The sequence below is a fragment of the Fonticula alba genome (assembly GCF_000388065.1).
Source record: "Fonticula alba strain ATCC 38817 unplaced genomic scaffold supercont2.13, whole genome shotgun sequence".
NCBI lineage: Eukaryota > Rotosphaerida > Fonticulaceae > Fonticula > Fonticula alba.
In genome coordinates, this window is record NW_009242983.1 from 402337 (window position 1) to 413417 (window position 11081).

The following is an 11081-nucleotide window of genomic DNA, read 5'->3' on the forward strand; positions in this document are numbered from 1 at the left end:
GCCGCCGGGCTCCGGTGCCCCCTCGGCGCCGGTCCACCCGCTGAGCCTCCTGTCGGATGAGGAGCTGATCGACTTCCTGGACACCGAGCGCCCGGGGGAGTCGCCACTGCGCGACGGCCTCGGCACTGGGGATGCCCTTTCCCGGCCGACGAGCCCGGCGACCGCAGGGGCGCGCTCGATGTCGGAACGCGGGACGCCGGATCTCGGCCCCCTGTCGTCGGGGGCCGAGTCGCCGCCTGTGCCGGAGTTCCGCCTGAATCATCGGCGCGCGTCCGAGCCTTCGACCCTGTACCTGTCCCGGACGGGCGGCGGTCCGGCGCCAGGCGCCGGCCGGCGGGCCCCCGAAGCCCTGTCAAGCATGTATCTGCTGCCGGAGCGGCGGCTATCCATTTGGTGTGTGTTGTCTTTCTTCTTTTTTTTTTTTTTTTTTTTTTTTTTGCGGGTGCCATTTCCCTGTGCTGATGCGCCTTTCCCTCCCTTGCTGGTGGGTTCGCCATGTTCTTGTGTGTGCACGCGAGCGCAGCTTCGTGTCGGACTTCTACTTCCCAAACTTCGGCGGTGTCGAGTCGCATCAGTACCAGCTGGCGCAGTGTCTGATCGAGCGCGGCCACAAGGTGCGCGTCGGGTCACCTCGGCGGCCTGCTGTCTGGCCGCCTCACCGGCCCGGGCGCCCGGGGTTCCGTGCCCAAGCAAACATGTCTCGCCCCCTGCTGCGTGCGCTCACTCACCAGCCTGCATGGCCTTGTCTGCTCTCGGCCCCCCTCGCTCTTGCCCTCGCGCCCTTTGAAAGGTGGTCCTCATCACGCATGCCTACGGCGACCGGGTGGGCGTCCGATACATGTCCAGCGGCATGAAGGTGTATTACATTCCGGTCATTGTCATGACGAGCGCCGCGTCGCTGCCGTCGATTTTCGGCTTCTTCTCCATCTTCCGGGACATCGCCATCCGCGAGCAAATCGATGTGGTACACGGCCACCAGGTGCGCGGGCGCGCGTGCGCACATCCAGCATCCCGGCCCGCTTGTGGCCCGGCCGCGGTACTGATCCCCGGCACCGCCTCCCGCCTCCCGCCTCCCTCGCCGGCCGTTTGGCTCGGATGTGCAGGCCTTTTCGTCGCTGTGCCAGGAGTCGATGTTGCACGCGCGGACGATGGGCATACGCACGTGCTTCACGGACCACTCGCTCTTCGGCTTTGCGGATCTGTCCTCGATCCTGACCAACAAGGTCCTCAAGTGGACCCTGTCGGATGTGGACCACTCGGTGTGTGTGTCGCATACGAGTCGCGAAAATACGGTCCTGCGTGCGGCCCTGGACCCGGGGTCCATCAGCGTCATTCCGAATGCCATCACCTCGATCGACTTCAAGCCACATCCGGAAGGCCGGCCTTCGGAGCGTCCGACCAGGCCGGGCGCCGCCACCGACCGGCGCATCACCGTGGTGGTCCTCAGCCGGCTGGTGTATCGCAAGGGTGTGGACCCGCTGTTGACGGTGATCCCGCGCATTTGCGCGGCCTTCCCGGAGGTGGACTTCCTGATTGGTGCGTTTTCCACCTCTTCCCCGCTCCTCCCCGCCCCCCCAGGCGAGGGGGAGGGCAGGACGGATGGCCCGCCCGCTCGCCGGGATCTATCCGGAGCCAGCTGGGACTGACTGTGTGCTTGCCCCTCTCCCTGCTGCGGTTGCTGCAGGCGGCGATGGCCCAAAGCGCGTGCCGCTGGAGCAGATGCGCGAGCAGTATCGTCTGCACCAGCGCGTGGAGCTGATCGGGGCGGTGGCGCATCGCGACGTGCGCGATGTCCTCATTCGGGGGGACATCTTCCTGAACACCAGCCTGACCGAGGCCTTTTGCATTGCCATTGTGGAGGCGGCCTCCTGCGGGTACTTTTTCCCTCTCCCCTCTTCCTCCCTACCTGCCGCCTTCCGCGTGTCGGTGTGTCGGCTTCCACTCATCGAGGGGTGGTATTAACTCTGGTGTGCCACATGGATCGGGTCATTGTGCTCAGCCTGTCGGTGGTGAGCACGCGCGTGGGCGGCGTGCCCGAGGTCCTCCCCCGGGGCATGATCCAATTTGCGAATCCCGAGGTGGAGGGTGCGTTTGTCTATGTCTTTCTTTCTGCCTCCTCCCTTATGCTTCCCCTCGTTGGGACTATTATGCCTGCCGGAGGGGGTGGCCACACACACGCGTGCACACGCGCACACGCGTGCACACGCTCACATGCAGGCATATACACACACACACACACACTGACCGCGACCCCGGGACTGGGTGGTTGTCTTGCTGGCAGACCTGATCGCGGCCCTGTCGAATGGGATCCGCGAGCTCCCGCGTTTCCCCCCGGCGTGGGAGCTACACCGGGCCGTGCGGGCGATGTACAGCTGGCGCGATGTGGCGCATCGCGTGGAGCAGGTGTACTTCCGGGTGTTGGACCGGCCGCATCTGTCATTGCTGACGCGGGCCCGGCGGCATGCCAGCTGTGGAGCGATCGCCGGGCTGATGGCCGTGGCGATTGTCCTGCTGGATCACCTGTTGCTGGCGTTCCTGGACTGGGCCCAGCCGGCGGAGGCCATCGACCAGGCGCCGTACTTCGACCCGCGCACTTACGACGCCCTGCTGGGCCGCCTGGCGGAGGCGACCGACGAAGGGGCTGCGCGAGCACAGTGAATAGGTGGCTTTCGTTCCTTTCTTTTTTTGTATTGTTGTCGTGTGGCTGTGCGCATGTGGGCCTCTCGAGCCGAGGAAGGGGCCACGGCGCGCGGGGGGTGCCATCGCGGCAGGGGGGGGGGGGGGGGGGGGGGGGGGGGGGCGGCGTCGGCGCGCGGTGGTGTCAGGACCCCGGGCACCAGGGCGAGGCGCGCTGCTTGGCCAGGGTGTCGGCGACCAGGGGCCGGTCCCAGGCGGCCGGGTCGCGCCAAAGGAGGATGTCCTCGGCGACCAGGAGTTCCGGGCCGTCGGGGCGCTGGCCGCCCGCGCGGAAGTGCTCCCGGCGGTGTTCCACCTTGTCAAGGTCGTAGCTGGGCGGCCGAGCGGAGGCCGGCATGGTGGATGGCATGCATGGAGGAGGGTGAGTCGCGTGCGAGGGGGCCCGGCAGGGCCGGGCCGTGGGGCGGCCGGCGGGACAGCGCACATGTAGTTGGCCATGATGGTGCCGAAGCCGGCGATGCCCATGGGGGTGGTCTGGGCACGCCAGTGGATGGCCCCCAGGCGGGCTCCGTTGCCCAGGTGGAAGCGGGCCACCGAGTCCACCGGGCCGCCGCCGCCGCCGCCGCCGCCGCCGCGGGCACGCCTGCTGGTTACATAGTGCGACATGAGGAACTGTTGTGATGGGCCGGGATGGCGCTGGGGTCAGGGACGGGGGGATGGTGCCGGGCAATGGGCAGCCGAGCGGGTGACGAACCATGAGCGCCGCGCCGATGGCCTGCTCCTCCTCGGGGTCGACAAAGAGGGCGGCGGGGGCGGCGGCACTGCGCTCCTGGAGGAAGCGCGCCAGGGCGTGCAACATCGAGGGGGTCCCCTCGGCTGTGAGGGCGGCGATGCGCGGCGAGTGCCGGACCAGCCGATCGGCCAGGGCCGGCGGCAGGCCTGCAGCACGGGCGGCAGTCAGTAGATGGGGTGCGCCGAGGGGCGGGTCCCCGCCCCGGCCCGGGGAAAGGGGCAGAAAGAGGGGCACAAGGAGGGGCAGAGGGAGCAGAAGCTTCGACACGCACCGCCGGGCAGCGGAGACTCCGGACTGGAAAGCCACCGGCCGAAGCCCGGGATCGGGGAGAGGGTCCCCCAGAAGCGAATGCGCCCGGCGCTCTCGGCGGTCAGGGCGCCGAGGGCCTCGTCCAGGACGCGCGCCCCGAGGGCCAGGCCGCCCTGCGGGGCGTTGAGCGAGTAGAAGACCGCCGTGTCGCACGATGGATCCACCTGGGTCGGGTGTTGGAGGGCGGTGGCCACGGCGCCCGGGGCCAGGGGGACGTCCGTCAGGAAGTGGACATTGTTCGGCATGGCGCCGGCGGCCGGGGCGAGGGCCGCCTGGATGAAGGCCGGCGGGGCCGGAGCGTAGGGGGCCTGCGCGAGGAAGTCCCGCACGGCGGCCGACGCGCCCGGGGCCGGGGTCAGGGCATACACCCGGCGCCGGTCGCCGGCGGCCCGGACGTCCGCCTGGTCCGGGGTTTCCGGCGCGCCGAGGGCCACATCCACCGCCAGCGCAGCGCGCAGGACCGCCGTCCCGGGCAGCAATCGCCGGAGAGTCAGCGAGTCAGCGAGCTCCGGCGGCAGGGGGCTGGCCGCGGAGGTGAGCGAGCGGGCCGGGACCGGGGCCCGGCAGAGCGCGCGAGAGGCTGCAAGCATGGTTGGCGCGGGCTGCGTGTGTGATAGTGCGGGAGAGTGGGGGGGGGGGGGGGGGGGGCAGTGCGCGATCTGTCATGCAGGAAGACTGGCAGGCTGGGGGCGGCTTTTTATTTTTCATATTCATCGGCCGGCACTCGCCCCCGGGGGGCGGGGGGATGGAATGGCGCCCGTGCGCGCCGGGCGTTTTTGGCGTCCCTCCCCGGCCCCCCGGCCCTCCCCCCGGCCTGCGGCGCGGTGTCCCTCTGCGCCGCCCTCTTGCGCCCCCCCCACACCCGCGCGCCAGGGGACTCGCTTTATTCCGGGGTCCCGTCTCGCGCGTCAGGGAGCCGGGGGCGCCGATCGGGCGGGCGCGGAAAACAAAAGAAACGTGCTCATTGGGTGGATCGAACACCCGACCTCCAGTTTACTAGACTGGCGCTCTACCACTGAGCTAAACGAGCGGTATAGGATAGGCGAAAGCCGAGCTGATCATATGAATGCTGTCATGGGGCACCGCGGCGGGTGGTGCCGGGGCGCGGGAAAAAGAAAGGTCTGTCCGAACCAGGACTCGAACCTGGGACATTCTGTGTGTTAGACAGATATGATAACCATCTACATCATTCGGACTGAGGGACACCCGGCCACATTGGCCTTATGTGGGAACAGCTGCCCGCGGCCGGGGGCTGGGTGGCCAAAAAAAGAAGGCAAGCCCACTGTGGGGCTCGAACCCACGACCCTGGGATTAAGAGTCCCATGCTCTACCAACTGAGCTAAACAGGCTTGTGACAAGAGACACCGGGAAATGCCTGAAATACCTGCCCCGGGCTGGGATTGCCGCCGAGTTTGGTCTTGCCGCACGTCGGGGCAGGGCGGTGGAGGGGAGGGGGAAAAGCGAAGAGAAGGGAGGACGGAAAGCAACGGCGAAGCATGCGCCATCATGCATGAGGCGCTGTGCAGAGTGGGCAGACACACGCACACAGGCACACAGGCACGTGGGCGCGCAGGCACAAAGGCACATGCACACATGCACACAGGCACACAGGCACATGCACACATGCACACATGCACACAGGCACATGCACACATGCACACAGGCACATGCACACACATACACACACACACACACACATACACACACACACACACACACACACTTGGTGGTGGCAGGGAGACAAAGGTATATGTACAGGTCGATGGACACATGCATGTGTGTGCGTGGAAAGGAGGCACGGCTGCCCCGGGGGCGGGGCATGCCCATGCGGTCGCCGAGCAGACCAGCCAAAGCCCGGTCCAGGCAGGGGCGAGTGGTAGCAGAGGGAGCAGAAGGGCGACCAGCGCTCTTTGGCCCTTCCCCCGCCCCGGGGGGGGCAGGGGGAGAGGGCGATGTGCCCATGCTAGCCGGCGAACGCGCGCACATCCTCGACATTGTGTGCCACGATCATCGGGACGAAGAAAACCTGTGCGGCCGGGGGCGCAGACGGATGGGGGGTTAGGGAGGCGAAAAGGGAGCCACACATGAACACCGGGTGAGCGGGAGAGGGCCGAGAGACCGCGCCGGCGGCGCGGCGCGGTGCAGGGCGCGTACCTCATCGACGGCATCATGCAGGCGATACACGACGCCGATGTGGTGGTCGTTCACGGTGAAGGACAGGGATCGGGTGCGGAGGTCGACGCGCGCGCGCACCTCCACCTCCATGTGGGCCTGGTGCTGGATGGGGAACATGCGCAGGCCCGAGGACCCGCCCACACGGCCGACCAGCTCGCCGGCATCGGAGTATGCCTCCTGCGGGCGATCGGCCAAATGCGGGTCGGCAATGAATGTCCTCCCGACGAGGATGAACCCGGCGGCCGGGTCGGCGGCGGTCTTGTCCGCCGGCCGGCGACCGGCCGAGGGCTGGGTGGCTGCCGCCGGCGGGGGCGCGTCCTGGTGGGGACCGGCGGGCCGCTCGAAGGACAGGCTGCGCGCCGGGGAGCCGCGGGTGGCGGCCGCCTGGGCCGCGGTCATGCCCACGGGCCAGATGTCCGACGGGCCGGGCCCCGGGAGATCGGGCGAGGCCGCCTCGGCGGGGTGGCCTGGCTCGGCCGGGCTGTCGGCCGAGGGGCCGCGCACATGCCAGCCCTGTTCGCGCGCCACGCGCTCGTACATGCGCTGCTCGAATTCCTCATCGGAGGATTGGGAATCGTCGGTGCCCGGGTCGCCGACCAGGGCCTCGAAAAGGGCCTCGAAGGGGCCCTCGCCCCACCGGACCGCGTCGGTTTCCCCGGTCTCGCCGAGGTCGCCCTCCGAGTCGGAGTCGCTGTCGGAGTCGGAGTCGCTGGCGTCGGCGGCCGGGTGCGGCGGCGCCGGGGCCGGCAGGCCGGGATCCGCGGGCCCGGTGACCGACACCCGCAAAGCGGCCACCGAGGGCGGCTTGGCCGCCGCCATCAGCGTCCAATCCAACGGGATGGACGTGGGGTGCAGGAGCTGCAGCAGGGCCGGGTCCACTTGGGGGGCCTGCTCGCTGGCCAGGAGCCAGCCGATGGTGAGCTCGCTGCCCCGGCGCAGGCGCAGGCGCACGGAAAATTGCAGGTCCGCCGACCGGGGGGGCGGCTGCCGGGGCGCGCCCCGAGGCCCGCCATAGGCCAGAATGCCCCGCGCAGTGGGATGGTCCATCGGCCGGGGGTGCGGCAGCCGGACCGCCGGGGCCGTGTAGCCCGAGTGGAAGCCGGCCTGGCCGAGGAAGATGACCGGCTGCCCGGGGGCCGGCGTCAGGGGGAAGGTGTCGGCCCGGCAGGTGTGCAGGCCGCCCTGCAGCAGATACCCGGCCAGCGGGGCCCGACACCGGACAAGCGGCCCGGCGGGGCCCAGTCGCGCTGGCAGGGCCGCCGGGAAGAGGGCATCCCCGGGGGCCGGAGCCGGGGGGGCCGGGGGAGCCGGAGGCTTAGGCCGCCCGGCGAGCCCCCCCACCCCGGCGGCCGAGCATGGGGCCCGCGGCCAGGTCCCGCGCAGCAGCGACGCCGGCGGGGCCGGCGGGGCCGGGAGGGGCCGGGCCTCGGCAAACCAGGCCCCCGGGCCGGGCGGCTCGGCCAGCACGCGGCCGAGATCGCGCACGAAGCGCCGCAGGAGTCTCCGCGGCAGGTGCACCGGGCCGCCGGCGGCCAGCGGCAGCAGGAGGACCTCGCTGCCGGCGAAGCGACCGGCCGGCTGGGTGATCTCCGGGGCGACGGACAGACGGCCACCGAGCAGGACGTTCGGCGTGCGCAGCTGCTCCCGAGTCGACGGATCAATGAGGCCTGGGGGGTGGGCGGGCGGCGGGGGGAGGGGGGGGGTGATGAGCGCGGGGCCAGGGGGGCGGGGCGGGGACGAGCGGCGGCATGAGGATCGGGGCGCAGGGGGCCCCGGCGCCAAGGCGCACGAACCATTCATATGCAAGGACTTCAGGAGGCCGAGGATGTGAGCCAGGGTCTGGCGATAGAGGGACGCCGTGGGGATGGGGGCCTCGGACACGGCGAGCACCCAGGACCAGATCCCCAGCAGGGCCGGAGCCAAGTCGGAGCCGAGAGCCGTGACCAGGCCCGGGGGGAGGGCTGAGAGGCGAGGCCGCGAGGCAGGCGAGGGGAGGGGGGGGGAGGGGGGAGAGGGGGACAGGGGCATGGGTGAGCAGGCGGCCATGCAGCGAGCGAGCACAGCCCCGGGGGCAGCGGCGAGGACGCACGGCCGGATCGAGAGCAGTGCTGCAAAAGGGCGTCCATGGTGCCGGTCAGGTGGCAGAAGAGGAGGAAGAAGTCCGCGAAGGGAGCCTTGCACGAGTCGGGGACAAGCTCGGCTGGGGGGGGGGGGGGGGCAGGTGCGGGCGCGGAAAAGGGGACGGGCAATGCGAAGGGGCGTGTGAGCATCGATGCGGGACGACCGGGCATGCTGCGGAGGAGGGCGAGGGGAGCCGTGGATGTGTGCCGGCGCGCACCGAAGCCGAAGATGTCGCGCAAGATCCCGGCCCAGTGGGTGAAGTGCGCGGCGAGGGTGAAGATGGCCGGCTCGTCCATCGGGCAGCAGTCCTCCTCCGGGGTAAGGGGGCAAATGTCGATCGAGGTGAACCGGTGATGGAGCCACTTACAGAGGATGGTCGCGCGGAAGGCAATGAGCGGGTCGAGGGCGGGCAGGTGGCCGGGGGCGGGCTGCCCCCGGGGGCCACCGGCCGCGGGGGACGGCGGCGGCGGCGGCGGCAGGGCGGCCAGGGCCCGGGCAAAGTGCAGTGCCAGGGAGGTGGCGGTGATGTGCGCGGCGCAATTGACGAAGTGCGCGTCGGAGCCGACTACCAGGGCAGGGGGGGGGGGGCGAGTCAGGCTCGGGGATCGGGAACCCGGAGGGAAAAAAAGGGGCGAGAGGGCGCAGGCCGGCGGCCGGGGTGGGGGGCATTCGTGCGCACAGGCAAATGTCTCGAAGGCGAAGAAGAGATTGGCCAGCGTGCGGTTGTCGGCCTGCGCGGCGAGGCCCTCCAGCACCGGGGGGTATTCCAGCAGGAAGGGCCGGGCTGGCCGGGGGAGGGCCAGCCGGCGGGAGGGGTCGACGATGCCGGGCCAGTCGGCCGGGGGCAGGGGGTCGCCATCGTCCTCGACACAGCCGACGTCGATGTGCTCGAGCGTGCTTGGGGTCATGTCGACCGCGGCGCCGACCCTCAGAGCGATGCCGGTGCTGTGCCAGACCAGGCGCTCGGAGTCGCTGCCAAAGATGGCCGACAGGACGAAGGCATAGTACGGGTGGGCGGGGTTGAGCTGCGGGGAGAGGTGATCTGTGTGGCGGGGGCGGGGGGGGGGGGCAGGGGCGGGGGATATGCGCAAAGGGAGGATGCCCGAGGCACGCACGAAGGGCGTTGGGGAGGGCGATCAGCCGGGCGATGTCGGCCGCGCGGCGGATGTGCCGGAAGACAAGCTTGGTGGCAAAGAGCCGGTAGAAGGGATCGACCTCGGGGCTTTCGGCGGGGTTGAAGGGGGTGCTGATGTCTGTGCGAGGGTGAGCGGCCGGCCGGGGACGAAGGGCAGGAGCAGGAACAGGCGTGTGTGTGTGTGTGTGTGTGTGTGTGTGTGTGTGTGTGTGCGCGCGCGTACGCAGGGTGGCCAGCATGTGGAGGAAGGGCAGGGGGTCGACCTGGTCGAAGTTGCACTCGGAGATGAGGTTGTGGGCGATGGTCCAGAGCAAGCTGTTGAAGGAGGCGAAGCGGTAGCCGAAGATGGGCCCGAAGGCGGTCTCGCGGGTCACCTGCGCATGGCGGAGGAAGATCCCAGCCGAAAGGGTGTTCTCCACCTCCAAGTGCGTGCGTATGAGGGGCAGGACCGTCGTGAAGAGGGAGAGCATGCGCCGGGTGAAGGGGGTTATGGAGGAGACCAGGGAGGTGAAGAGAATGTGAATGTGGTTGAGGGTCTTCTCGAAGTAGTTCCGGTAAACAGGCTCCGCTGGGGATGGGGCAGGCATCGGTGTGAGCGGGGCAAGAGGGGCGGGGCTTGGGATCGGGAGGGGTGGTCTGCCGGCGGATGGCGGCGTACCGGCAAGCGGGGCCAGGCGCTCGACTGCCTCGAGGAAGAGCAGGAAGGTCTCCTCGCTGAAGTAGTCGTAGGGTGGCAGGAGAATGGTCAGGTCGAAGAGGTCGTGCACTTCGTCGCCCGGGTCGTAGCCGATTTTGACGGCCAGGTTCAGGCAGCTGATCACCGAATTGTAGGCGTCCTTGTTGAAGGGGGAATTGGGGCGGACTGGGGGGGGGAGCGGATGGTCGTGCGGGTCAGAGAAAGGCCGATGCGCAGGGGGCAGAGAGGATGAGGGGGCCGGGGGGAGGTGGCGGCTGCGCACACAGAAGCGGCTTGAGGTTGCCGATGATGCGGATGATCCTGCTGAGCAGGGGCTTGATGTAGGGCTTGCTGTCGACTATTTGGGACGGAGGGGGGGGGGGGAGGTGAGCGGCGCACATGCTGCTGGTCTCGAAGGGCGAGGAAGAGGAGGAAGGGCAAATGCAGCGGCCGAGGCGACGAACCGGGATCGAGCGAGGCATTGGTGAGGATGGTATCCATGGCGCCGATGACGGAGACGAGCTTTTGGAAGCGCGGGGCGCGCTCTAGCAGCCGGATGAACGTCCGCAGGATGGGGGTCCGGTAGGCCCTGAGAGAGTCTGGCGCGCGAGCAAGGAACGTCCGGCATCGGCATGCATGCGCGCGTCAGTGGCTGCGGGTGGGGTTGTGTGCGTGCGGTCCTTCTCCCGGTGTCGAGGCCATGTCTCCACCAGAGGGGGGGGGGCGGAGTGTGTGTGTGTGTGTGTGTGTGTGTGCGAACCTTCGATCGACAAAAGAAGGACAAAGTCGAGGCAGCGGAGGCAGATCGGCGAGAAGGAGGAGCCAGACCTGTCGATGATGGCGCAGGCCTTGTCGACGACCGCGGTGCGAAGGAAGTAGCCGCGGAGGGCAACTGCCGGTTATGGCGCCATTCGGAGGGTGGGGGACAGGGCCCGAGGGGAAGGCAAGTGCCGGGTTAGCATGGGCGCCGCGGCGGGGGTGCAGGGATGGGGGTGGGGGAGGAGGAAAAGAAGGACAGCAAGCCGGGGACCCGGGCCGCGGAGGGAGCGCACAGGAGGAGGCAGCCAGCCGCACGAGCGGATACAAGGCCAGGCGGAGGGAGGTGGGATCATCATAACGCAGGAAGGCGTAGCATGCCGTGTCGACGGCCCCATGGGCCAGGTAGCGGGATGTGCGGTAGTCTGCACGCCAGGGGCAAGTGGGCAGGAGGATGGGTGAGTGGGGGCGGGGGGGGG

At 69.5% G+C, this 11081-nt stretch overlaps 3 protein-coding genes and 3 non-coding genes across 6 annotated transcripts in view; 1 reads left to right on the forward strand and 5 right to left on the reverse strand.

Annotated features, from left to right (window-relative positions):
* On the forward strand, positions 1–2676 carry H696_05750 (phosphatidylinositol glycan, class A). Its single transcript, XM_009499564.1, has 7 exons — positions 1–393; positions 524–614; positions 791–979; positions 1104–1536; positions 1685–1874; positions 2000–2085; positions 2282–2676. Exons 1-7 carry the CDS (start codon positions 179–181, stop codon positions 2656–2658), a joined length of 1581 nt encoding a protein of 526 aa, XP_009497839.1. The 5' UTR covers positions 1–178; the 3' UTR covers positions 2659–2676.
* Positions 2677–2790: 114 nt separating this feature from the next.
* H696_05751 (hypothetical protein) lies at positions 2791–4387 on the reverse strand. Its single transcript, XM_009499565.1, has 4 exons — positions 3702–4387; positions 3392–3576; positions 3122–3309; positions 2791–3008 (listed from the first exon to the last, which is right to left on the reverse strand). The coding sequence occupies exons 1-4, from the start codon at positions 4327–4329 to the stop codon at positions 2822–2824; spliced, it is 1188 nt and encodes a 395-aa protein (XP_009497840.1). The 5' UTR covers positions 4330–4387; the 3' UTR covers positions 2791–2821.
* A 310-nt stretch (positions 4388–4697) lies between these two features.
* Positions 4698–4769, reverse strand: H696_05752. Its single transcript has one exon. It is a non-coding gene; the product is annotated as a tRNA-Thr (tRNA).
* Positions 4770–4861: 92 nt separating this feature from the next.
* On the reverse strand, positions 4862–4935 carry H696_05753. Its single transcript has one exon. It is a non-coding gene; the product is annotated as a tRNA-Val (tRNA).
* Positions 4936–5015: 80 nt separating this feature from the next.
* Positions 5016–5088, reverse strand: H696_05754. The gene has a single exon. It is a non-coding gene; the product is annotated as a tRNA-Lys (tRNA).
* A 381-nt stretch (positions 5089–5469) lies between these two features.
* H696_05755 (hypothetical protein) overlaps positions 5470–11081 on the reverse strand; it is a 6474-nt gene continuing 862 nt past the window's right edge. Inside the window, exons 5-17 of the mRNA XM_009499566.1 lie at positions 10899–11027; positions 10607–10738; positions 10311–10445; positions 10130–10204; positions 9829–10032; positions 9394–9738; positions 9151–9288; positions 8715–9077; positions 8253–8600; positions 8004–8114; positions 7708–7875; positions 5894–7581; positions 5470–5765 (exon numbers count right to left, since the gene is read on the reverse strand). Coding sequence (XP_009497841.1) covers positions 5703–5765; positions 5894–7581; positions 7708–7875; positions 8004–8114; positions 8253–8600; positions 8715–9077; positions 9151–9288; positions 9394–9738; positions 9829–10032; positions 10130–10204; positions 10311–10445; positions 10607–10738; positions 10899–11027 — 3899 coding nt within the window. The 3' untranslated portion in view covers positions 5470–5702. The remainder of the gene's footprint in view (positions 5766–5893; positions 7582–7707; positions 7876–8003; positions 8115–8252; positions 8601–8714; positions 9078–9150; positions 9289–9393; positions 9739–9828; positions 10033–10129; positions 10205–10310; positions 10446–10606; positions 10739–10898; positions 11028–11081) is intronic.